This window comes from Rhinoraja longicauda, chromosome 39, assembly GCF_053455715.1.
Source record: "Rhinoraja longicauda isolate Sanriku21f chromosome 39, sRhiLon1.1, whole genome shotgun sequence".
Taxonomy (NCBI): domain Eukaryota; kingdom Metazoa; phylum Chordata; class Chondrichthyes; order Rajiformes; family Arhynchobatidae; genus Rhinoraja; species Rhinoraja longicauda.
In genome coordinates this window covers 8,227,619-8,250,226 of record NC_135991.1, presented here as the reverse complement: position 1 = coordinate 8,250,226, position 22,608 = coordinate 8,227,619, and the positions used below count along the sequence as shown (strand labels likewise).

General features: G+C 51.7%; 1 protein-coding gene across 1 annotated transcript in view; it reads left to right on the top strand.

Moving 5' to 3' along the window:
- The window catches only part of LOC144611183 (E3 ubiquitin-protein ligase HUWE1-like), a 231,474-nt gene that overhangs the window by 139,024 nt on the left and 69,842 nt on the right, over positions 1–22,608 (top strand). The window contains 6 exon segments of the mRNA XM_078430236.1: positions 2,428–2,600; positions 3,955–4,091; positions 7,661–7,736; positions 13,571–13,669; positions 19,234–19,361; positions 21,823–21,988. Coding sequence (XP_078286362.1) covers positions 2,428–2,600; positions 3,955–4,091; positions 7,661–7,736; positions 13,571–13,669; positions 19,234–19,361; positions 21,823–21,988 — 779 coding nt within the window.

Genomic DNA, 22,608 nt, shown 5'->3' with positions numbered 1-22,608 from the left:
GCAGGAGGAGGCCATTCGGCCCTTCGAGCCTGTACGCACCGCCGTTCAATGTGGATCACGGCTGATCATTCTCAATCATTCCTGCCTTCTCCCCATACCCCCTGACTCCGCTATCCTTAAGAGCTCTATCTAGCTCTCTCTTGAATGCATTCAGAGAATTGGCCTCCCTGAGGCAGAGAATTCCACAGATTCACAACTCTCTGACTGAAAAAGTTTTTCCTCATCTCTGTTCTAAATGGCCGATCCCTTATTCTTAAACTGTGTGTGGCCCCTTGTTCTGGACTCCCCCAACATTGGGAACATGTTTCCTGCTTCTAACGTGTCCAACCCCTTAATAATCTTATATGTTTCGATAAGATCCCCTCTCATCCTTCCAAACTCCAGTGTATACAAGCCCAGTCGCTCCAGTCTTTCAACATATGACAGTCCCGCCATTCCGGGAATTAACCTAGTAAACCTACGCTGCACGCCCTCAATAGCAAGAATATCCTTCCTCAAATTTGGAGACCAAAACTGCACACAGTACTCCAGGTGCGGTCTCACTAGGGCCCTGTACAACTGCAGAAGGACCTCTTTGCTCCTATACTCAACTCCTCTTGTTATGAAGGCCAACATGCCATTGGCTTTCTTCACTGCCTGCTGTACCTGCATGCTTCCTTTCAGTGACTGATGCACTAGGACACCCAGATCACGTTGTACGCCCCCTGTTCCTAACTTGACACCATTCAGATAATACTCTGCCTTCCTGCTCTTACCACCAAAGTGGACAACCTCACACTTATCCACATTAAACTGCATCTGCCATGCATCCGCCCACTCACACAACCTGTCCAAGTCACCCTGCAACCTCATAGCATCTTCCTCACAGCTCACACTGCCACCCAGCTTTGTATCATCTGCACATTTGCTAATGGCACTTTTAACGTCATCTGTGAGGGGCAGGGGTGGCAGCGAAGACAGGCACCAAACGCCGGAGTCACTCAGCGGGTCAGGCAGCATCTCTGGAGAGAAGGTGTGGGTGACGTCTCGGGTCAAGGCCCTTCTTCAGACCCGAAACGTCACCCATCCTTTCTCTCCAGAGATGCTGCCTGCCCCGCTGAGTTACTCCAGTATTTTGTGTCTGTCTTCGAGGTAAAGTAGTGCCCCGTCTTGTGTTGGGACAACAGAGCTATCTGTGTGTGCGTGTGCCAGTATGTGTGTGTGTGTGCGTGTCAGTCCGTGTGTGTGCGTGTCTGTGTGTGTGCGTGTCAGTCTGTGTGTGTGACAATAGACAATAGGTGCAGGAGGAGGCCATTCAGCCCTTCGAGCCAGTACCGCCATTCAATGCGATCATGGCTGATCACTCTCAATCAGTACCCCGTTCCTGCCTTCTCCCCATACCCCCTCACTCCGCTATCCTTAAGAGCTCTATCCAGCTCTCTCTTGAAAGCATCCAACGAACTGGCCTCCACTGTCTTCTGAGGCAGAGAATTCCACACCTTCACCACTCTCTGACTGAAAAAGTTCTTCCTCATCTCCGTTCTAAATGGCCTACCCCTTATTCTTAAACTGTAGCCCCTTGTTCTGGACTCCCCCAACATTGGGAACATGTTTCCTGCCTCTAATGTGTCCAATCCCCTAATTATCTTATATGTTTCAATAAGATCCCCCCTCATCCTTGTGTGTCTGTGTGCGTGTCTATGTGTGTGCGTGTCAGTCTGTGTGTGCCTGTGTGCGTGTGTCTGTGTGTGCGTGTCTCTCTGTGTGTGTGTGCGCGTGTGTGTGTGCGTCTGTGCACGTGTATGAAACGCACACCTCCAGATTCAGGGACTGTTTCTTCCCGGCTGTTATCAGGCAACTGAACCGTCCTACCTAATCCAGAGAGCAGTGCTGAACTACTATCTACCTCTTTGGAGACCCTCGGACTATCCTTGATCGGACTCCTATACTCAAATCCTCTTGCTATGAATGCTAACATACCATTCGCTTTCTTCACTGCCTGCTGCACCTGCATGCCTACTTTCAATGACTGGTGCACCACGACACCCAGGTCACGTTGCATCTCCCCTTTTCCTAATCGGCCACCATTCAGGTAATAGTCTGCTTTCCTGTTCTTGCCGCCAAAGTGGATAACCTCACATTTATCCACATTATACTGCATCTGCCATGCATTTGCCCACTCGCCTAATCTATCCAAGTCACCTTGCAGCCTCCTAGCATCCTCCTCGCAGCTAACACTGCCCCCCAGCTTCGTGTCATCCGCAAACGTAGAGATGTACAAGCCCCAGTCTTTCTTCGTATGAAAGTCCTGCCATCCCAGGAATCAATCTGGTGAACCTTCTCTGCACTCCCTCTACGGCAAGAATGTCTTTCCTCAGTTTGGGAGGCCAAAGCTGTACGCAACATCTTGAACCGAGAGTCAAGCTGAATGGATTTATTCTGTTGCAGCCCCAACATGGCGAACACGGTCAATGCGGCCTTGAAGCCGCTGGAAACGCTGTCCCGCATTGTCAACCAGCCGAGCAGCCTCTTCAGCAGCAAGAACGCGTCGAACAAGAACAAATCGGAGCAGGACACCAACATCACCAGCAGCGATACCAACGGCAACCAGCCAGAGGCCGGTGAGTGGAGCTTCGTTCACCACAGTCGGACACAGAACGCCGGGGGAACTCAGCGGGTCAGGCAGCATCTGTGGAGGGAAGGAATGGGCGACGTTTCACAGAGTGCTGGAGTAACTCAGCGGGTCAGGCAGCATCTGTGGGGAACGTGGATAGGTGACGTTTCACAGAGTGCTGGAGTAACTCAGCGGGTCAGGCAGCATCTGTGGAGAGAAGGAATGGGCGACGTTTCACAGAGTGCAGGAGTAACTCAGCGGGTCGGGCAGCATCTGTGGAGGGAAGGAATGGGTGACGTTTCACAGAGTGCTGGAGTAACTCAGCGGGTCAGGCAGCATCTCTTGAGAGAAGGAATGGGCGACCTTTCGGGTCGAGACCCTTCTTCAGGCTGAGAGTCGGGAGAGGGAAACGAGAGGTATAGATGGTCGTGTAGGTTCATGAGATTGATCCCTGGGATGGCGGGACTGTCATATGAGGAAAGATTGAAAAGACTGGGCTTGTATTCCCTGGAGTTTAGAAGGATGAGAGGGGATCTTATAGAGACGTATAAAATTATAAAAGGACTGGACAAGCTAGATGCAGGAAAAATGTTCCCGATGTTGGGCGAATCCAGAACCAGGGGCCACACAGTCCAAGAATAAAGGGGAGGCCATTTAAAACGGAGGTGAGAAGGAACTTTTTCACCCAGAGGGTTGTGAATCTGTGGGATTCTCTGCCACAGAGGGCAGTGGAGGCCAAATCACTGGATGGATTTAAGAGAGAGTTAGATAGAGCTCTAGGGGCTAGTGAAATCAAGGGATATGGGGAGAAGGCAGGCACAGGTTACTGATTGTGGATGATCAGCCATGATCGCAATGAATGGCGGTGCTGGCTCGAAGGGCCGAATGGCCTCCTTCTGCACCTGTTCAGGTTGGTTAAGGCGGACTGAGCGAAGGTGTTGAGTTAAACGATCGCCGAGCCTGCGTTTGGTTTCGCCGACGTAGAGAAGTTGCCATCTAGAGCAGCGGATGCAATAGATGAGGTTGGAGGAGGTGCAGGTGAAACTCTGTCTCACCTGGAAAGACTGTTTGGGTCCTTGGATGGAGTCGAGGGGGGAGGTAAAGGGACAGGTGTTGCATCTCGTGCAGTTGCAGGGGAAAGTTGCCGGGGAGGGGGCGGTTTGGGTGGGAAGGGACCAGGGAGTTACGGAGGGAACGGTTGACAATTGAGGAGAAAGGTCGGAGTGGGAGGGGGAGTTGAAGTGCTGAGCCACTGGGAGATCAGGTTGGGCAAGGCGGACTGAGCGAAGGTGTTTGGCGAAACGCCTAATCAATGTTCGCACCGCTGCGTTGTAAGACTTGTGTCTTTGTTTCCCGCGCAGGTGAGACGGGAGAGGCAGAAGCACACGAAGATCACGCGCCCACTGGAGTCGGTGACAATGATATGGACGGCGAGCCCGATGCCGATACGGTGGTGATAACCGGGCAGTCGGAAGTGCTGAATGCCCAGGAGATGCAGGTATCTGCCCAGCTTGGTATCATCGTCAATTGGCACTAGCGTGTTTAGAAACTCCGCGCGGAAACAGGCCCTTCGGCCCACCGAGTCCGCGCCGACCAGCGATCCCCGCACACCAACAATATCCTACACACACACACACACACCAAAGCCAATTAACCTACAAACCCGCACCTCTTTGGAGTATGGGAGGAAACCGAAGATCTCGGAGCAACCCCACGCAGGTCACGGGGAGAACGTACAGGCAGCGCCCGTAGTCAGGATCGAACCCGGGTCTCCGGCGCTGTGAGGCAGACGTTGTAGCTTTGGAGATACAGCGCGGAAACAGGCCCTTCGGCCCACCGAGTCCGCGCCGACCAGCGGTCCCCGCTCACCAACACTATCCTACGCACGCACACACACACACACACACACACACACGCACCAAGCCAATTAACCTACAAACCCTCACGTCTTTGGAGTGTGGGAGGAAACCGAAGATCTCGGAGGAATCCCACGCAGGTCACGGGGAGAACGTACAAACTCCGTACAGACGGCGCCCGTAGTCAGGATCGAACCCGGGTCTCCGGCGCTGTGAGGCAGCAGTTGTAGCTTTGGAGATACAGCGCGGAAACAGGCCCTTCGGCCCACCGTGTCCGCGCCGACCAGCGATCCCCGCACACTAACGTGTGGGATATGTGTGTGGGATAGTGTTAATGTGCGGGGATCGCTGGGCGGCGCGGACTCGGTGGGCCGAAGGGCCTGTTTCTGTGCTGTATCTGTGCGTCTGTACGTGTACACGCCCAAGTCTTAGTAGATAAACTAAACAGAGTGATGCAGAGGGTAAGCAGGCCATTCGGCCCAACTCACCCATACTGGCCAACATGCCCCATCTACACTAGTCTTTACACCTGGCCACGTTTGGTCCATGTCCCTCCAAACCTGTCCTATCCATGTGCCCGTCTCACTGGGACAGTCCCAGTCTCAATCACCTCCTGTGCGTTGTTCAGTGCAAGGATGAGCAAATCCTAGCGAACTTTTCTTCGGTCGGGCATGTAGAGTTTCCGCGTTTTTTAAATCCATTTTCCTCGCTATTTCCGCGTATTTCGCTTTGCCAACATCGCGCTTACCAACGGAGAAATCGGATCGGGAAAAAAACGATGTGTAGACTTGTAATGAACGCTAGGTTCCACTAGAGGTCGCTAGGGGTTCAGCGAGAAATTCAACCCACCGCGCTCCCTGGAAGTCTCCCCGAAAATGTGGCCCCCGGGCTGGGCAAGGCAGCCAATCTCGACCTCATCGGGACTTCCACGGCCGATCGGCGGGTTGAATTTGCAACCTGTAGGCCGGGGTCTCTAGAACTCCAGTCCAGCACATCTATCCCCATCGTCAAGCGAGTTTCGTGGCCGGCTGGATAAACCAGCAAAGCTCTGGAACCAAGAGTGCCAGAAAATGGAACTTGTAATGAGTAAATATTACATTTAAGTGCAAGATTATAGAACTAAATTAATTAAGATGGGGGGGGGGGGGGGGGTTAAAATATAAAACACAGCAGAAAAGCCAATTACCACCTTTATGGGCTGATTATCAATTAATGTGCGGATTTACTTCAAAATGTTATTAGTGCACAGACATTCACATTATTTTGTAGTGTCTTTTTTTACTTTGAAATACACTAAAAGAGGCTTGAAACTGGTAATTTTGTGTGTAAATTTTCCCAATTTTTTGAGCCTCACGCAAGTGCTTGGCTCATTTCCTCTTGTTTTTACCTCACTCACATGTCTGTAGGGTAAGGAATATAATTTAGAGTTGTCGTCTCGATAGACAATAGGTGCAGGAGTAGGCCGTTCGTCCCTTCAAGCCAGCACCGCCATTCAATGTGATCATGGCTGATCATTCTCAATCAGTACCCCGCTCCTGCCTTCTCCCCGTACCCCCTGACTCCGCTATCCTTTGGAGCTCTATCTAACTCTCTCTTGAATGCATTCAGAGAATTGGCCTTTGAATTCTCTGCCACAGAAGGCAGTGGAGGCCGAATCACTGGATGGATTTAAGAGAGAGTTAGATGGAGGCAGTGAATCCCACAGATTCACAACTCTCTGACTGAAAAGGTTTTTCCTCATCTCCGTTCAAAATGGCCGACCCCTTATTCTTAAACTGTGGCCCCTTGTTCTGGACTCCCCCAACATTGGGAACATGTTTCCTGTCTCCAACGTGTCCAACCCCTGAATGATCTTCTATGTTTCGATAAGATCCCCCCTCAGTCTTCTAAATTCCAGCGAGTATAAGCCTAGTCTATCCAGTCTTTCTTCATATGAAAGTCCTGCCATCCCAGGGATCAATCTGGTGAACCTTCTCTGTACTCCCTCTAAGGCTAGAATGGCAATAGGTGCAGGAGTAGGCCGTTCGGCCCTTCGAGCCTGTACGCGCCGCCATTCAATGTGATCATGGCTGATCATTCTCAATCAGTACCCCGTTCCTGCCTTCTCCCCATACCCCCTGACTCCGCTATCCTTAAGAGCTCTATCTAGCTCTCTCTTGAATGCATTCAGAGAATTGGCCTCCTGAGGCAGTGAATTCCACAGATTCACAACTCTCCGACTGAAAAAGTTTTTCCTCATCTCCGTTCAAAATGGCCGACCCCTTATTCTTAAACTGTGTGTGGCCCCTGGTTCTGGACTCCCCCAATGTTGGGATCATGTTTCCTGCCTCCAACGTGTCCAACCCCTGAATGATCTTATATGTTTCGACAAGATGGCGCAACGGTAGAGTTGCTGCTTTACAGCGAATGCAGCGCCGGAGACTCAGGTTCGATCCTGACTACGGGTGCTGTACTGTAAGGAGTTTGTACGTTCTCCCCGTGACCTGCGTGGGTTTTCTCCGAGATCTTCGGTTTCCTCCCACACTCCAAAGACGTACAGGTATGTAGGTAGGTTAATTTGATTGGGTAAATGTAAAAATTGTCCCTAGTGTGTGTAGGATAGTGTTAATGTGCGGGGATCGCTGGGCGGCACGGACTTGGTGGGCCGAAAAGGCCTGTTTCCGCGCTGTATCTGAAATATGAAATATGAAAATAAGATCCCCTCTCATCCTTCTAAATTCCTGTGTATTCAAGACTCCAAGAAATGGCCGACCCCTTATAGACAATAGACAATAGACAATAGGTGCAGGAGTAGGCCATTCAGCCCTTCGAGCCAGCACCGCCATTCAATGCGATCATGGCTGATCACTCTCAATCAGTACCCCGTTCCTGCCTTCTCCCCATACCCCCTCACTCCGCTATCCTTAAGAGCTCTATCCAGCTCTCTCTTGAAAGCATCCAACGAACTGGCCTCCACTGCCTTCTGAGGCAGAGAATTCCACACCTTCACCACCCTCTGACTGAAAAAGTTCTTCCTCATCTCCGTTCTAAATGGCCTACCCCTTATTCTTAAACTGTGCGTGGCCCCTGGTTCTGGACTCCCCCAATGTTGGGAACGTGTTTCCTGCCTCCAACGTGTCCAACCCCTGAATGATCTTATACGCTTCGATAAGATCCCCTCTCGTCCTTCTAAATTCCAGTGTATTCAAGACTCCGTCTCCTGTGGTTTCAGGTTGAGAACGAGCTGGAGGACCTCATCGATGAGCTGTTAGAGAGGGATGTGGATGCAGTAAGCAGCACTATCATCGGTAAGCTTCACTATGTGCGCACAGCCTCCGGTTTAGTCTGTACAAGCTTCCCATCTCTGTAATCTACTCTCTATCCTGTCCGTATCTGATGTTGGCAGATGTACACAGCATTGATGTGCAGAGGAATCTAGTGGCCCACGTTCATAGCTCCTTGAAGGTTTCAACACAAGGATTTAGTTTAGCTCAGCCAAAACGTTATGACCGCTGACAGGCGAAGTGAATAACATTGGTTATCTTGTTACAATGGCACCTGTCAAGGGGTGGGATATATTAGGCTGCAAGCGAACAGTCAGTTGTTGACGTGTTGGAGAAATGGGCAGGAGTAAAGACCCGAGCGACTTTGACAAGGGCCAAATTGTTCTGGCCAGACGACTGGGTCAGAGCATCTCTGAAACGGCAAGGCTTGTGGGGTGCTCCCGGTCAGCAGTGGTGAGTACCGACCGACAGTGGTCCGAGGAGGGACAAACCACAAACCGGCGACAGGCAGGGTGTTGGGCGCCCAAGACTCATCGATGCACGAGGGCAACGAAGGCTATCCCGTCTGGTCCGAGCCGACCGAAGGTCGACTGTGGCACAAGTCACAGGAAATGTTAATGGCGGTCACGGGAGGAATGTGTCACAATACACAGTGCATCGCACCCTGCTGCGTATGGGGCTGCACACGGAGGACCAACAGCATATTAGGCAGGTGGGCGTAATGTTTCGGCTGATCGATGTATTGTCTCGTGTACCGAGGTACAGTGAAAAGCTTTTGTCGTGTGCTAACCAGCCAGCAGAAAGTCAATTCATGATTACAATCGAGCCGTCCACAGTGTACAGATATGGGATAAGGGAATAACGTTTAGTGCAAAATAAAGACCGATCAAAGATAGTCCGAGGTAGATAGTAGTTCAGCACTGCTCTCTGGTTGTGGTAGGATGGTTCAGTTGCCTGATAACAGCCGGGAAGAAACTGCCCCTGAATCTGGAGGTGTGCGTCTCCACACTTCTGTACCTCTTGCCCGATGGGAGAGAGAGGAGAAGAGGGATTGACCGGGGTGAGACTGGTCCTTGATTCTGCTGCTGGCCTTGCCGAGGCAGCGTGAGGTGTTAGACGGAGTCAATGGAAGGGAGACTCAAAATGCTGGAGTAACTCAGCGGGTCAGGCAGCATCTCTGGAGAGATGGAATGGGTGGCGTTTCGGGTCGAGACCCTTCTTCAGTGGAAGGGAGGTTTGGTTGTGTGATGGTCTGGGCTGTGTCCACAGTTCTCTGCGGATTCTTGCGGTCTCGGATGGAGCTGTTCCCAAACCAAGTTGATCAGAGTGGTGAGGAAGGCGTGTGGTTTGCTTGCCTTCGTCCGTCGCGGCTTGGAGTATAAGAGTCAGGAAGTTTTGGGCGGTCACGCAGTGGTAGAGTTGCCGCCTTACAGCGAATGCAGCGCCGGAGAGCCGGGTTCCATCCCGACTACGGGTGCCATCTGTACGGAGTTTGCACGTTCTCCCCGTGACCTGCGTGGCTTTTCTCCGGGATCTCCGGTTTATAGACAACAGACAATAAACAATAGGTGCAGGAGTAGGCCATTCGGCCCTTCGAGCCTGTACGCACCGCCATCCAATGTGATCATGGCTGATCATTCTCAATCAGTACCCCGTTCCTGCCTTCTCCCCGTACCCCCTGACTCCGCTATCCTTAAGAGCTCTATCTTGCTCTCTCTTGAATGCATTCAGAGAATTGGCCTCCACTGCCTTCTGAGGCAGAGAATTCCACAGATTCACAACTCTCAGACTGAAAGGGTTTTCCTCATCCCAGTTCTAAATGGCCTTCCCCTTATTCTTAAACTGTGGCCCCTGGTTCTGGACTCCCCCAACACTGGGAACATGTTTCCTGCCTCTAACGTGTCCAACCCCTTAATAATCTTATATCATCATATCATATATATACAGCCACGTTTCGATAAGATCTCCTCTCATCCTTCTAAATTCCAGTGTATACAAGCTCTTATTCTTAAACTGTGGCCCCTTGTTCTGGACTCCCCCAACACTGGGAACATGTTTCCTGCCTCTAACGTGTCCAACCCCTTAATAATCTTATACGTTTCGATAAGATTTCCTCTCATCCTTCTAAATTTCAGTGTGTACAAGCCTAATCGCTCCAGTCTTTCAACGTACGACAGTCCCGCCATCCGGGAATTAACTTGGTGAACCTACGCTGCACGCCCCCAATAGCAATCCTTCTAAATTCCAGTGTATACAAGCCTCCCGCACTCCAAAGACGTGCAGGTTTGTAGGTTAATTGGTTTGGTAAATGTAAAAATTGTCCCTAGTGGGTGTAGGATAGTGTTAGTGTGCGGGGATCGCTGGTCGGCGCGGACCCGGTGGGCCGAAAGGGCCTGTTTCCGCGCTGTATCTCTAAACTAAAGTTAGGGTGCAATTTTACAGAAATTTAGTGTAGGCCGCATTTGGAATAACGGGTGCAGTTCTGGTCGGCCCATTACGGGGAAGATATGGAGGGGGTGTAGAAGGAAGGGGTGACGTTTCGGGTCGAGACCCTTCTTCAGACTGAGAGTCAGGGGAAAGGGAAACGACAGATACAGACGGTGATGTAGAGAGATAACGAACAATGAGTGAAAGATATGCAAAAAAGTGACGATGATAAAGGAAACAGGTCTTTGTTAGCTGTTTGAGGGTGAGAACGAGAAGCTTCTGCAGTTGTACAGGGCCCTGGTGAGACCACATCTGGAACATTGTGTACAGTTTTGGTCCCCTAATTTGAGGAAGGACGTCCTTGTAATTGAGGCAGTGCAGCGTAGGTTCACGAGATTGATCCCTGGGATGGCGGGACTGTCATATGAGGAAAGATTGAAAAGACTAGGCTTGTATTCACTGGAGTTTCGAAGGATGAGAGGGGATCTTATAGAAACATATAAAATTATAAAAGGACTGGACAAGCTGGATGCAGGAAACATGTTCCCAATGTTGGGCGAGTCCAGAACCAGGGGCCACACACAGTCTAAGAATAAAGGGGAGGCCATTTAAAACTGAGGTGAGAAGGAACTTTTTCACCCAGAGAGTTGTGAATTTGTGCGATTCTCTGCCACAGAGGGCAGTGGAGGCCAAATCACTGGATGGGTTTAAGAGAGAGCTAGATAGAGCTCTAGGGGCTAGTGAAATCAAGGGATATGGGGAGAAGGCAGGCACGGGTTACTGATTGTGGATGATCAGCCATGATCACAATGAATGCCGGTATTTTTATTTCACAAAATGCTGGAGTAACTCAGCAGGTCAGGCAGCTGAATGTATGGCGGTGCTGGCTTGAAGGGCCGAATGGCCTCCTCCTGCACCTGTTTTCTATGTTTCACAGCTGGTGTGACTTGCGTGGGGGAGGGAAAGAGAGAGAGAGGGGTTGCCGGGGTTATTTGAAGTTAGAGAAGTCAATGTTCATACCGCTGGGGTGAAATATGAGGTGCTGTTCCTCCAATTTGCGCCTTTAGCCTCACTCTGACAATGGAGGAGGCCCAGGACAGAAAGGTCAGTGTGGGAGTGGGAGCTGAAGTGCTGAGCCACCGGGAGATCAGGTAGGTTGAGACGGACTGAGCGGAGGTGTTGAGCGAAACCATCGCTTGGTCTCGCCGATGCAGAGAAGTTGACACCTGGAACAGCGGATACAGTCGATGTACGTTCTTGTGCTTGCTATGGATCCAACGCAGATCGGTTTCGCTTGGAGTTGTGTTTGGCACAGATATTGTGGGCCGAAGGACCCGTGCTGTTCTATGTAATGCCGGGACTCTTTCTGGGTGGGTGGGTAAATGTTTGCTCGTTCCTTAAGGCAGGGGTTGCTTTCCGGATTTCCGGGGCGATGGTTTTTTTTACCGGCTTTGCGGGGCGACGCGAGACTGCTAATCGACCGGCGCTGATACACCGAGCAATGAATGCGAGCAAGCCTGTGTGTTGGGAGGGAGGGGGGGGAGCTGTGCGAATAATTTTAATCTTTCCTCCCTTTGCCTGCCTGTTCCTCTTCAGTTGCCGATCCCCCCGACTCTCGCGAGAACTCCGCTCGGAGTAATGTTTGCCCTCCTCGTTTGCTTTAGCTGCCCGTACATTCCCTCCCTTGACCACCCCCTCCCCTCCTCTTCGTCTCCCCCACGCACGCACGCACGCCCGATCGCCACGCCCGAAACTCGCGCTCTCGTCTGGCCCGGTCAATCACGGTGGATCTTGTCACCTCTACCTCTAACCAAACGAAAATGAGACTCCACTTGCCTCTCCCCCTCCGAATCAAAGCTCGATGTTCGATGGCCACACTGACTGTAGTTCAAAGTGCTAACAAACTAATCTGGTTGGGCCTTATCCCACCCCCCACCCCCCCCCCCCCCCACCAAAGAAAGACCGTCAAAACGATCGTGGGAATGGGAAAAATCCCAGTTTGGATACAGATAGATGGACCAGGATTGACACAAAATGCTGGAGAAACTCGGCAGGTCGGGCAGCATCTCTGGAGAGAAGGAATGGGTGACGTTTCGGGTCGAAAGCAAGTGTGCAGGTGCAGCAGGCAGTAAAGAAAGCGAATGGTATGTTAGCATTCATAGCAAGAGGATTCGAGTATAGGAGCAGGGAGGTTCTGCTGCAGTTGTACAGGGCATTGGTGAGACTGCACCTGGAGTATTGCGTACAGTTTTGGTCTCCTAATTTGAGGAAAGACATTCTAGCCTTAGAGGGAGTACAGAGAAGGTTCACCAGATTGATTCCTGGGATGGCAGGACTTTCATATGAAGAAAGACTGGATAGACTAGGCTTATACTAGCTGGAATTTAGAAGTCTGAGGGGGGATCTTATTGAAACATATAAAATTCTTAAGGGGTTGGACAGGCTGGATGCGGGAAGATTGTTCCTGATGTTGGGGAAGTCCAGAACAAGGGGTTTAAGGATAAGGGGGAAGTCTTTTAGGACCGAGATGAGAAAGTTTTTTTTCACACAGAGAGTGGTGAATCTGTGGAATTCTCTGCCACAGAAGGTAGTTGAGGCCAATTCATTGGCTATATTTAAGAGGGCGTTAGATGTGGCCCTTGTGGCTAAAAGGATCAGGGGGTATGGAGAGAAGGCAGGTACAGGTTACTGAGCTGGATGATCAGCCATGATCATATTGAATGGCAGTGCAGGCTCGAAGGGCCGAATGGCCTACTCCTGCACCTATTGTCTATGAGTCCCTCCTCTCGACTGCCGATCGGAAGCCAGGCATTCCCCACTCTTTACCGACTTTGTTCGGGAACAGGCCTCGAGAAACCCTAGAGGATTGTGGACCACCGCACGCAACCAAACCCTTCCTCTGACACGAAACGTCGCCCACTCCTTCTCTCCAGAGACGATCTCCACCCCTGCCGAGTTACTCCAGCATTTTGTTGCCCCCCTTCGATTTAAGCCAGCGATCTCCCAGTTCTCTCCTACACTTTGATCAGTAGGCCTAGATGTTACAGACCCTAAGGTGTAGTTCCTGGGGGTGACCACCAGGTGGCGTCGCCACCATTCAGTTGCGTACCTCAATGTCAACTGGGTGCTTCGGCCTTTTGTCGCAAGATGCCCTCAGTCGAGGCAGTACAGCACAGAAACAGGCCCTTCGGCCCTCAATACCTCGACTGCAGAGTACCTAATGATAAACGTCACAATGCCACGGCTCTGTCTTAAAAGTCCTTCAGAAGCCACGTGCGAATTCGGGATTCCCACCCAGAGGTCAAAGTTGTTGTCAGGAAAGGGCCGAGAGGACACGATGTGTTGCGGTGAAAATGTAGACATGCTCTGTCGAGAGGGTGCCCAGCACTCACCGTTTCTCTGTATTTTATTTCCTCCTTCTGGCTTTACAGCGTGCAGAAGTACTGATGATGAGGCCCAGGAGGATGTGTTGATGGATGAGGCCCCATCAAATCTCAGTCAGGCGCCCCCACTGCAAGCTAACCGAGAAGGTACAAAAAAAAAGGAGACGTCAAGGGAAAAGACCACACCAAAAAAACAAAACCAAAAAAAAAAACCACACCTCTCTCTATCACCATCAGTCTCAAGAAGTCAAAGATGGGAGGCGGGTGGTGGGGTGGGGAGGGGGAGAGGGGAGATATGAAAGGTTTTTGCGCGTGCGTGCGTGCGGCACGCTAGAAATGGGCACTGCACAAAGCACCGGGAGATGAAAGGGGTTTAGTGTCCGATCATCGCCCTTCCAGTTCACACCCTGTAGTAGTGCGATCTTGTCTAATCCCTCCTCCCCTCCTCCATCCCGACCAGTCTAATACCTCCCTTCCTCTCCTCCCTGGCAGTTTCATCCCTCTCTCTCGTAGTGGCTCCATCCATCCATTCTCACTCATCTTCTTTCGCCTGCTTCCACCTCTCGGCCTCCCCCACCCCCGTTCACTCCCCCTTTTATTCCAGCCAGCGGGCGACGCGGAAGGCGGATCCGAGGACGGGCCCCAGGGCACCCTGGGATGGAACCGGTCTGCTTTGGAAGTGGCGCTACCTCGACTCAACATCCTTGCCGTTCACACCTGCCTTCGAAAGCACGTTCGATTCTGCTGTTGGAAAAGAGTGGGGTCTCGGACTCCACGAAACTCTAAACTCCTCCAGCTTTCGAAGGACCCTGGACCCGAAACGTCGCCTCTGGCAGAAAAACCTTGCTCTAAAGGTCTCTTGGGAAATGTGACTTTGGAGATGCAAGCAACTGTGGGTGCTGAAATCTTGGCCAAATCACAAAGTGCTGGAGGTTTGGAAGGTCCTTGACCTGAAACGTCGACTCTGGCAGATAAAATCTTGCTCGAAAGGTCTCGGGAAACGTGACTTTGGAGATGCAAGCAACTGTAGGTGCTGAAATCTGGGCCAAATCACAAAGTGCTGGAGGATTGGAAGGTCCTTGACCTGAAACGTCGACTCTGGCAGATAAAATCATGTTCAAAAGGAAACTGCTTTGTTTAGTTTAGAGATGCAGCGAGCAAAACCGGCCCTTTCGGCCCACCGGGTCCGCGCCGACCAGCGATCCCCGCACACTAACACCAGGGACATTATTTTACCTTTACCAAGCCAATTAGCCTACAAACCTGTACGTCTTTGGAGTGTGGGAGGAAACCGAAGATCTCGGGGAAAACCCACGCAGGTCACGGGGAGAACGGACGAGCTACGTACAGACGGCGCCCGTAGTCGGGATGGAACCCGGGTCTCCGGCGCTGTGAGGCGGCAATTCGTGATCCGTGCCGAAACCAGGAACTGCAGATGCCGGTTTGACAAAGAAAAGACGCAAAGTGGCGGAGTAACTCAGCGGGTCAGGCAGCATCTGTGGAGAACGTGGATAGGTGACGTTTCACAGAGTGCTGGAGTAACTCAGCGGGTCAGGCAGCATCTGTGGAGAACATGGCTAGGTGACGTTTCATAGAGTGCTGGAGTAACTCAGCGGGTCAGGCAGCATCTGTGGAGAACATGGATAGGTGACGTTTTACAGAGTGCTGGAGTAACTCAGCGGGTCGGGCAACATCTGTGGAGGCCACGTTTTGGGTCGGGACCCTTCCTCAGCTGGTCAGGCCCATCAAGGCCCCGGGGATAATTTAACGAGCCGAAACGCCTACAGTGGAATGAATCGGCAAATGGCGATCGTGAATCCACCAGATTATTCCGGAAGTTTCTCTCGCTCTTCGAGCCAAGCACAAAGTGGGGGAGGAACTCACCGGGCCAGGCAGCACCCAGAGAGGGAGTGATAAGGTGACGGAGATAAGAAGATGTAGAATGATAAGCTATATTAGACAATAGGTGCAGGAGGAGGCCATTCGGCCCTTCGAGCCAGCACCGCCATTCAATGCGATCATGGCTGATCATCCACAATCAGTACCCCGTTCCTGCCTTTAACACTATCCTACACCCACTAGGGACAATTTTTACATTTACCAAGCCAGTTAACCGACAAACCTGCACGTCTTTGGAGTGTGGGAGGAAACCGAAGATCTCGGAGAAAACCCACGTAGGTCACGGGGAGAACTTGCAAACTCCGTACAGGCGGCGCCCGTGGTCAGGATGGAACCCGGGTCTCCGGCGCTGCATGCGCTGTAAGGCAGCAACTCTACCGCTGCGCCAAATTTTAGTTTAGTTTAGAGATACAGCGCGGAAACAGGCCCTTCGGCCCACCGAGTCCGCGCCGACCAGCGATCCCGCTGAGTTACTCCAGCATTCTGTGTCTACTAGTTTAGTTTAGAGATACAGCGTGGAAACAGGCCCCTCGGCCTTCAGACGGTTGGTTCATTGGCTTGTATTATCACAGAGCGATCCTTTGGCCTCGTGAGACCGCATTGAAACAATCCCATCGTGGTCTCCTGGATTCCCATTGGATTCCACGCCCCGCCTGACAGCGGCCAATTGACCCATGAGAAGGAGTCCAACCTTGGTCACGGGAAGAACGTGGCAAACTCCACACGCAGTGTCCGACGTTCGGATCGAACCGGCTCACTGGAGCGTCGAAGCTGAGCCTCTTTGCTCGTTCAGAACACTTGGCCAAGACCGTACCCCAAGAAATTTAACACATGAACAGCATTCGGGCCTGTACTCGCTGGAGTTTAGAGGGATGAGCGGGGGACCTCATTGAATCGTGCAGAATAACGAAAAGCCTGGATAGATTGGATGTGGGGAGGATGTTTCCACTAGAGTATCGAGCACAGAAGTTGGGAGGTCACGTTGCAGTTGTGCAAGACATCGATGAGACCGCATTTAGAATATTGTGTTCAGTTCTGGGCACCGCGTTATGGGAAAGATGTCGTCAAGCTTGAAAGGGTTCAGAGAAGATTTACGAGGATGTTGCCAGGACTAGAGGGTGTGAGCTACAGGGAGAGGTTGAGTAGGCTGGGACTCTCTATTCCTTGGAGTGCAGGAGGATGAGGGGAGATCTTATAGAGGTGTAGAAAATCACGAGAGGAATAGATCGGGTAGATGCACAGGGTCTTTTACCCAGAGATGGGGAATCGAGGACCAGAGGACATAGGTTCAAGGTGAAGGGGAAAAGATTTAATAGGAATCCGAGGGGTAACTTTTCCACACAGAGGGTGGTGGGTGTACGGAACGAGCTGCTAGAGGAGATAGTTGAGGCTGGGACTATCCTGGGATGGCAGGACTTTCATATGAAGAAAGACTGGATAGACTGGGCTTGTACTCGCTGGAATTTAGAAGATTGAGGGGGGATCTTATAGAAACTTACAAAATTCTTAAGGGGTTGGACAGGCTAGATGCAGGAAGATTGTTCCCGATGTTGGGGAAGTCCAGAACAAGGGGTCACTGTTTAAGGATAAGGGAGAAGTCTTTTAGGACCGAGATGAGAAAGTTTTTTTTCACACAGAGAGTGGTGAGTCTGTGGAATTCTCTGCCACAGAGGGTAGTTGAGGCCAGTTCATTGGCTATATTTAAGAGGGAGTTAGATGTGGCCCTTGTGGCTAAAGGGATCAGGGGGTATGGAGAGAAGGCAGGTACGGGATACTGAGTTGGATGATCAGCCATGATCATATTGAATGGCGGTGCGTGCAGGCTCGAAGGGCCGAATGGCCTACTCCTGCACCTATTTTCTATGTTTCTACATGGATAGGCCAGGTTTGGAGGGATTTGGGCCAAACGCAGGCAGGTGGGACTAGTGTAGCTGGGACATTGTTGGCCGTTGTGGGCAAGTTGGGCCGAAGGGCCTGTTTCCACACTGTATCTATCTAAGACTCTATGAGATGAGGAGGAATTTCTTTAGCCAGAGGGTGGCGAAACTGTGGAATTCATTGCCACAGACAGTGGTGGAGGCCAAGTCAGTGGGTATTTTTGATAGATCGTTGATTAACACGGGTGTCAGGGGTAATGGGGAGAGGGCCGGGAGAATGGAGAGGGGATAGGTAGATCGGCCACGATTGAATGGCGGAGTAGACTCGATGGGCCGAATGGCCTAATTCTACCTCTGTGATTTATGAACTTGTAAACTTCACACTTAAAGTGGAAATAGCGTCTGGCTTTTACCAAGCCGAGAAGGCAAACTGTGATCCCACGAGAGGTAAAAGATTGTATGGAGAATAGGGACAGCGAAAACACGGACTTTTTCACCGCGGGTAAGGCAATCACGAGCCAGAGGGGCATTGGTTTAGTTTAGAGAGCCAGCGTTGAGACAGGCCCTTCGGCCCACCGAGTCCACGCCGACCAGCGATCACCTGGTTCTATCCGACACACACTAACGGTCAACGTACCGAGGGCCAACTCACCGTGAAACCAGCACGGAGGACGAAGAGTCTGGGAGGAAACCGGAGGAAACCCACGCAGGTCACAGGGAAGAAGGTACAGCCAGGCGAACGTGGTCAGGATCGAACGCAGGTCTCAGGCTGGAACTAGAAACAGTTTTGATCGATTGTAAGAGACAGCTGGGAAACAGGCCCTTCGGCCCACCGTGCCCACCTTGACCGACAGTCATCCATTTTACCAGCTTGACGTGAATCCACGTTCACATCCACGCCCTACGTGCCAGAGAAGAGGGCCAGAGAAGAGTTTTGGTCTCCAAATTTGAGGACGGATATTCTTGCTATTGAGGGCGTGCAGCGTAGGTTTACCAGGCTAATTCCCGGAATGGCGGGACTGTCATATGTTGAAAGACTGGAGTGACTAGGTTTGTATACACTGGAATTTATAAGGATGAGAATTGACCTTTCGGCAAATTGACCGACAAACCGGCAAATTGACCGACAAACACACACAGCATTTGGTCTCCAAATTTGAGGAAGGATATTCTTGCTATTGAGGGCGTGCAGCGTAGGTTTACCAGGCTAATTCCCGGAATGGCGGGACTGTCGTATGTTGAAAGGCTGGAGCGACTAGGCTTGCATACACTGGAATTTAGAAGGATGAGATTTGACCTTTGGGCAAATTGACCGACAAACACACACAGCATGCGCCCGGAGGTCAGGGTCGAACCGGGGTCTCCGGCGCTGTTTGGCGGCGGCTCGCCCAGCGCGAACGATCGCCTCCCTTCAATCTCTGTCGGGGGGGCAGAAGCAAACTCTCGGAGAAACGGGAATAGCTCTCAAAATGGAGATCGATGGGCACGGGAGGCTGCTGAAGATTTTCGGAAGTACCGCCGAGCTTGGGCAGAGAGCTGGCGATCGACGCCATAAAGCTGGAGCAACTCGGGCAGGCGGCACCTCTGGAGCGAAGGAATCGTTGACGTTTCGCCTCGAGGCCTCCTGCGGACAAATATCCCCTTTCGATTCCTGTCATGTAATCCATTTGCTTTTTTTGTGGTATCTGTACAGTTGTCTCTGCATGTGCCATTATGTTGTCCGCTTTCCTCCATGATTAATCGTCTGGCAGAAACGCTTTTGAGGGGGTTTTCGAGCGCGTGCAGGAAAAGCCGTGAGCACGGGTCGGGGTTTGCTTGCTCGAGACCGGCCCTCGTGAGGCCCACTCGCTTCCGAGACCGGCCTGCTCGCCCTCCTCACGCCTGTTCTCTCCCCGCCCCCGCCCGCCCCCCCCCCCCCCCCCCGCCTTTACCCAGATTCCATGAACATCCTGGACCCTGACGATGAGGAACACACACAAGAGGAGGACAGCAGCGGGAGCAACGAGGATGACGACGACAGTCAGGACGAGGACGAAGAGGAGGAGGAGGACGAAGATGACCAGGTAAGGACTCCATTAGGAAATCAGGCGCGTGGCAGACGCAGTAGAACACAGATAAATGTGAGGTGATCCACTTTGGCGGCAAAAACAAGGAGACAGATTATTATCTCAATGGTGTCAGGTTAGGTAAGGTGGACGAACAACGAGACCTGGGAGTCAATAGACAATAGTCAAGTCAAGTCAATTTTATTTGTATAGCACATTTAAAAACAACCCACGTTGACCAAAGTGCTGCACATCTGATTAGGGAAAGAAAAAAAAAAAGAAACATACAGTATATAATAGGTGCAGGAGGAGGCCATTCGGCCCTTCGAGCCGGTACGCACCACCATTCAATGTGATCATGGCTGATCATTCTCAATCAGTACCCCGCTCCTGCCCTCTCTCCATACCCCCTGACTCCGCTGTCCTTAAGAGCTCTATCTAGCTCTCTCTTGAATGTATTCAGAGAATTGGCCTCCACTGCCTTCTGAGGCAGAGAATTCCACAGATTCACAACTCTCTGACTGAAAAAGTTTTTCCTCATCTCTGTTCTAAATGGCCGACCCCTTATTCTTAAACTGTGTGGCCCCTGGTTCTGGACTCCCCCAACATTGGGAACATGTTTCCTGCCTCTAACGTGTCCAACCCCTTAATAATCTTATACGTTTCGATAAGATCCCCTCTCATCCTTCTAAATTCCAGTGTATACAAACCTAGTCGTTCCAGTCTTTCAACATATGACAGTCCCGCCATTCCGGGAATTAACCTAGTAAACCTACGCTGCACGCCCCCAATAGCAAGAATATCCTTCCTCAAATTTGGAGACCAAAACTGCACACAGTACTCCAGGTGCGGTCTCACTAGGGCCCTGTACAACTGCAGAAGGACCTCTTTGCTCCTTTCAGGACCTTTCAGTGTCCTTGTACACCGGTCATTGAAAGTTGGCGTGCAGGTACAGCAGGCAGTGAAGAAAGCCGATGGAATTTGCGTTGCTGGCTCAAAGGGCCGAATGGCCTCCTCCTTCACCTATTGTCCATTGAATGTTGGCCTTCATAACAAGAGGAGTTGAGTATAGGAGCAAAGAGGTCCTTCTGCAGTTGTACAGGGCCCTAGTGAGACCGCACCTGGAGTACTGTGTGCAGTTTTGGTCTCCAAATTTGAGGAAGGACATTCTTGCTATTGATGCACCATTATCTGAATGGTGTCAAGTTAGGAACGGGGGACGTACAACGAGATCTGGGTGTCCTAGTGCATCGGTCACTGAAAGGAAGCATGCAGGTACAGCAGGCAGTGAAGAAAGCCAATGGAATGTTGGCCTTCATAACAAGAGGAGTTGAGTATAGGAGCAAAGAGGTCCTTCTGCAGTTGTACAGGGCCCTAGTGAGACCGCACCTGGAGTACTGTGTGCTGTTTTGGTAAAGGCTCTGCCTTGACCTACTCACCAGTGCGGCAATGTGTGTTGTCCATGTCAGATCCTCTGTGATGTGGACTCCCAGGTATTTAAAGCTGCTCACCCTATCCACAGTGGACCCATTTAACTCCAGTGGCGTGTACAGCCTTGGATGTTGAGGCCTTCTAAAGTCCACAATCAGCTCCTTCGTTTTTGTGGCATAGAAACATAGAAAATGGGTGCAGGAGTAGGCCATTCGGCCCTTCGAGCCTGTACGCACCGCCATTCAATATGATCATGGCTGATCATCCAACTCAGTATCCCGTACCTGCCTTCTCTCCATACCCCCTGATCCCTTTAGCCACAAGGGCCACATCTAACTCCCTCTTAAATATAGCCAATGAACTGGCCTCAACTACCTTCTGTGGCAGAGAATTCCACAGATTCACCACTCTCTTTGTGAAAAAAAACGTTCTCATCTCGGTCCTAAAAGACTTCCCCCTTATCCTTAAACTGTGACCCCTTGTTCTGGACTTCCCCAACATCGGGAACAATCTTCCCGCATCTAGCCTCTCCAACCCCTTAAGAATTTTTAGATGTTTCAATAAGATCCCCCCTCAGTCTTCTAAATTCCAGCGAGTATAAGCCGAGTCTATCCAGTCTTTCTTCATATGAAAGTCCTGCCATCCCAGGGATCAATCTGGTGAACCTTCTCTGTACTCCCTCTAAAGGCTAGAATGTCTTTCCTCAGATTAGGAGACCAAAACTGTACGCAATACTCCAGGTGCGGTCTCACCAAGGCCCTGTACATTCAGGAGGCATTCAAGAGGAGGCTGTTGTCCTGACACCAGAGTGCCAGTTCAGCCACCTCCTCCCGGTAGGCCTTGTCATCGTTGTCGGAGATCCGGCCCACCACCACCAGTGTCATCGGTTCGGGGTCACGGTGTCGGAGATGGACAAGTTCTTGACTAGAACGGGTGTCAAGGCAGGAGAACGGGATTCGGAGGCAGTGGCGGAGTGGACTCGACGGGCCGAATGGCCTAATTCTACCCCTGTGACCTGTGTGTGTGTGTGTTTGTGCGTGAGTTGCAGGATGACGAGGAAGGGGAGGAAGAGGAAGGCGATGAGGATGATGAGGACGAAGAGGGCTCAGAGATGGAGCTGGATGAAGACTACCCGGACATCGACGAGTCGCTGGTCCGCTTCGACCGGGAGGACGATCTGATCATCGAATTCGACAACATGTTCTCTACCGCAGGTAGGAAGCTCGGCTCCGGCCTGCTCCGCCACCCAGCCACCTCCATGCTGGCCGCCATCTGTCCCGTATTAGCCAGTATTTTGGGCTAAATTTGTTTGTCCCGTACGGGACCGCCCTTGTCCTGTATTAGGCTCGCGGGGGGGGCTGTCTCGCTGTAGGCCCGGACAATGTAGGACCGGGGGCCACTGTAGGCCTGGACAGTGTAGGCCCGAACATTGTAGGCCCGGACATTGTAGGCCCGGACATTGTAGGCCCGGACAGTGTAGGCCCGGACATTGTAGGACTGGGTGCCAGTGTAGGCCCGGACACTGAAGGACCGGGTGCCAGTGTAGGCCCGACAGTATAGGCCCGGACAGTGTAGGCCCGGACGCTGTAGGCCCAGACAGTGTAGGCTCGGACGCTGTAGGCCCGACTAGTGTAGATGGGGCATGTTGGTCGGTGTGGGCAGGTGGGACTAGTGTAGATGGGGCATGTTGGGCGATGTGGGCGGGTGGGACTAGTGTAGATGGGGTATGTTGGTCGGTGTGGGCAGGTGGGACTAGTGTAGATGGGGCATGTTGGTCGGTGTGGGCAGGTGGGACTAGTGTAGATGGGGCATGTTGGGCAGTGTGGGCGGGTGG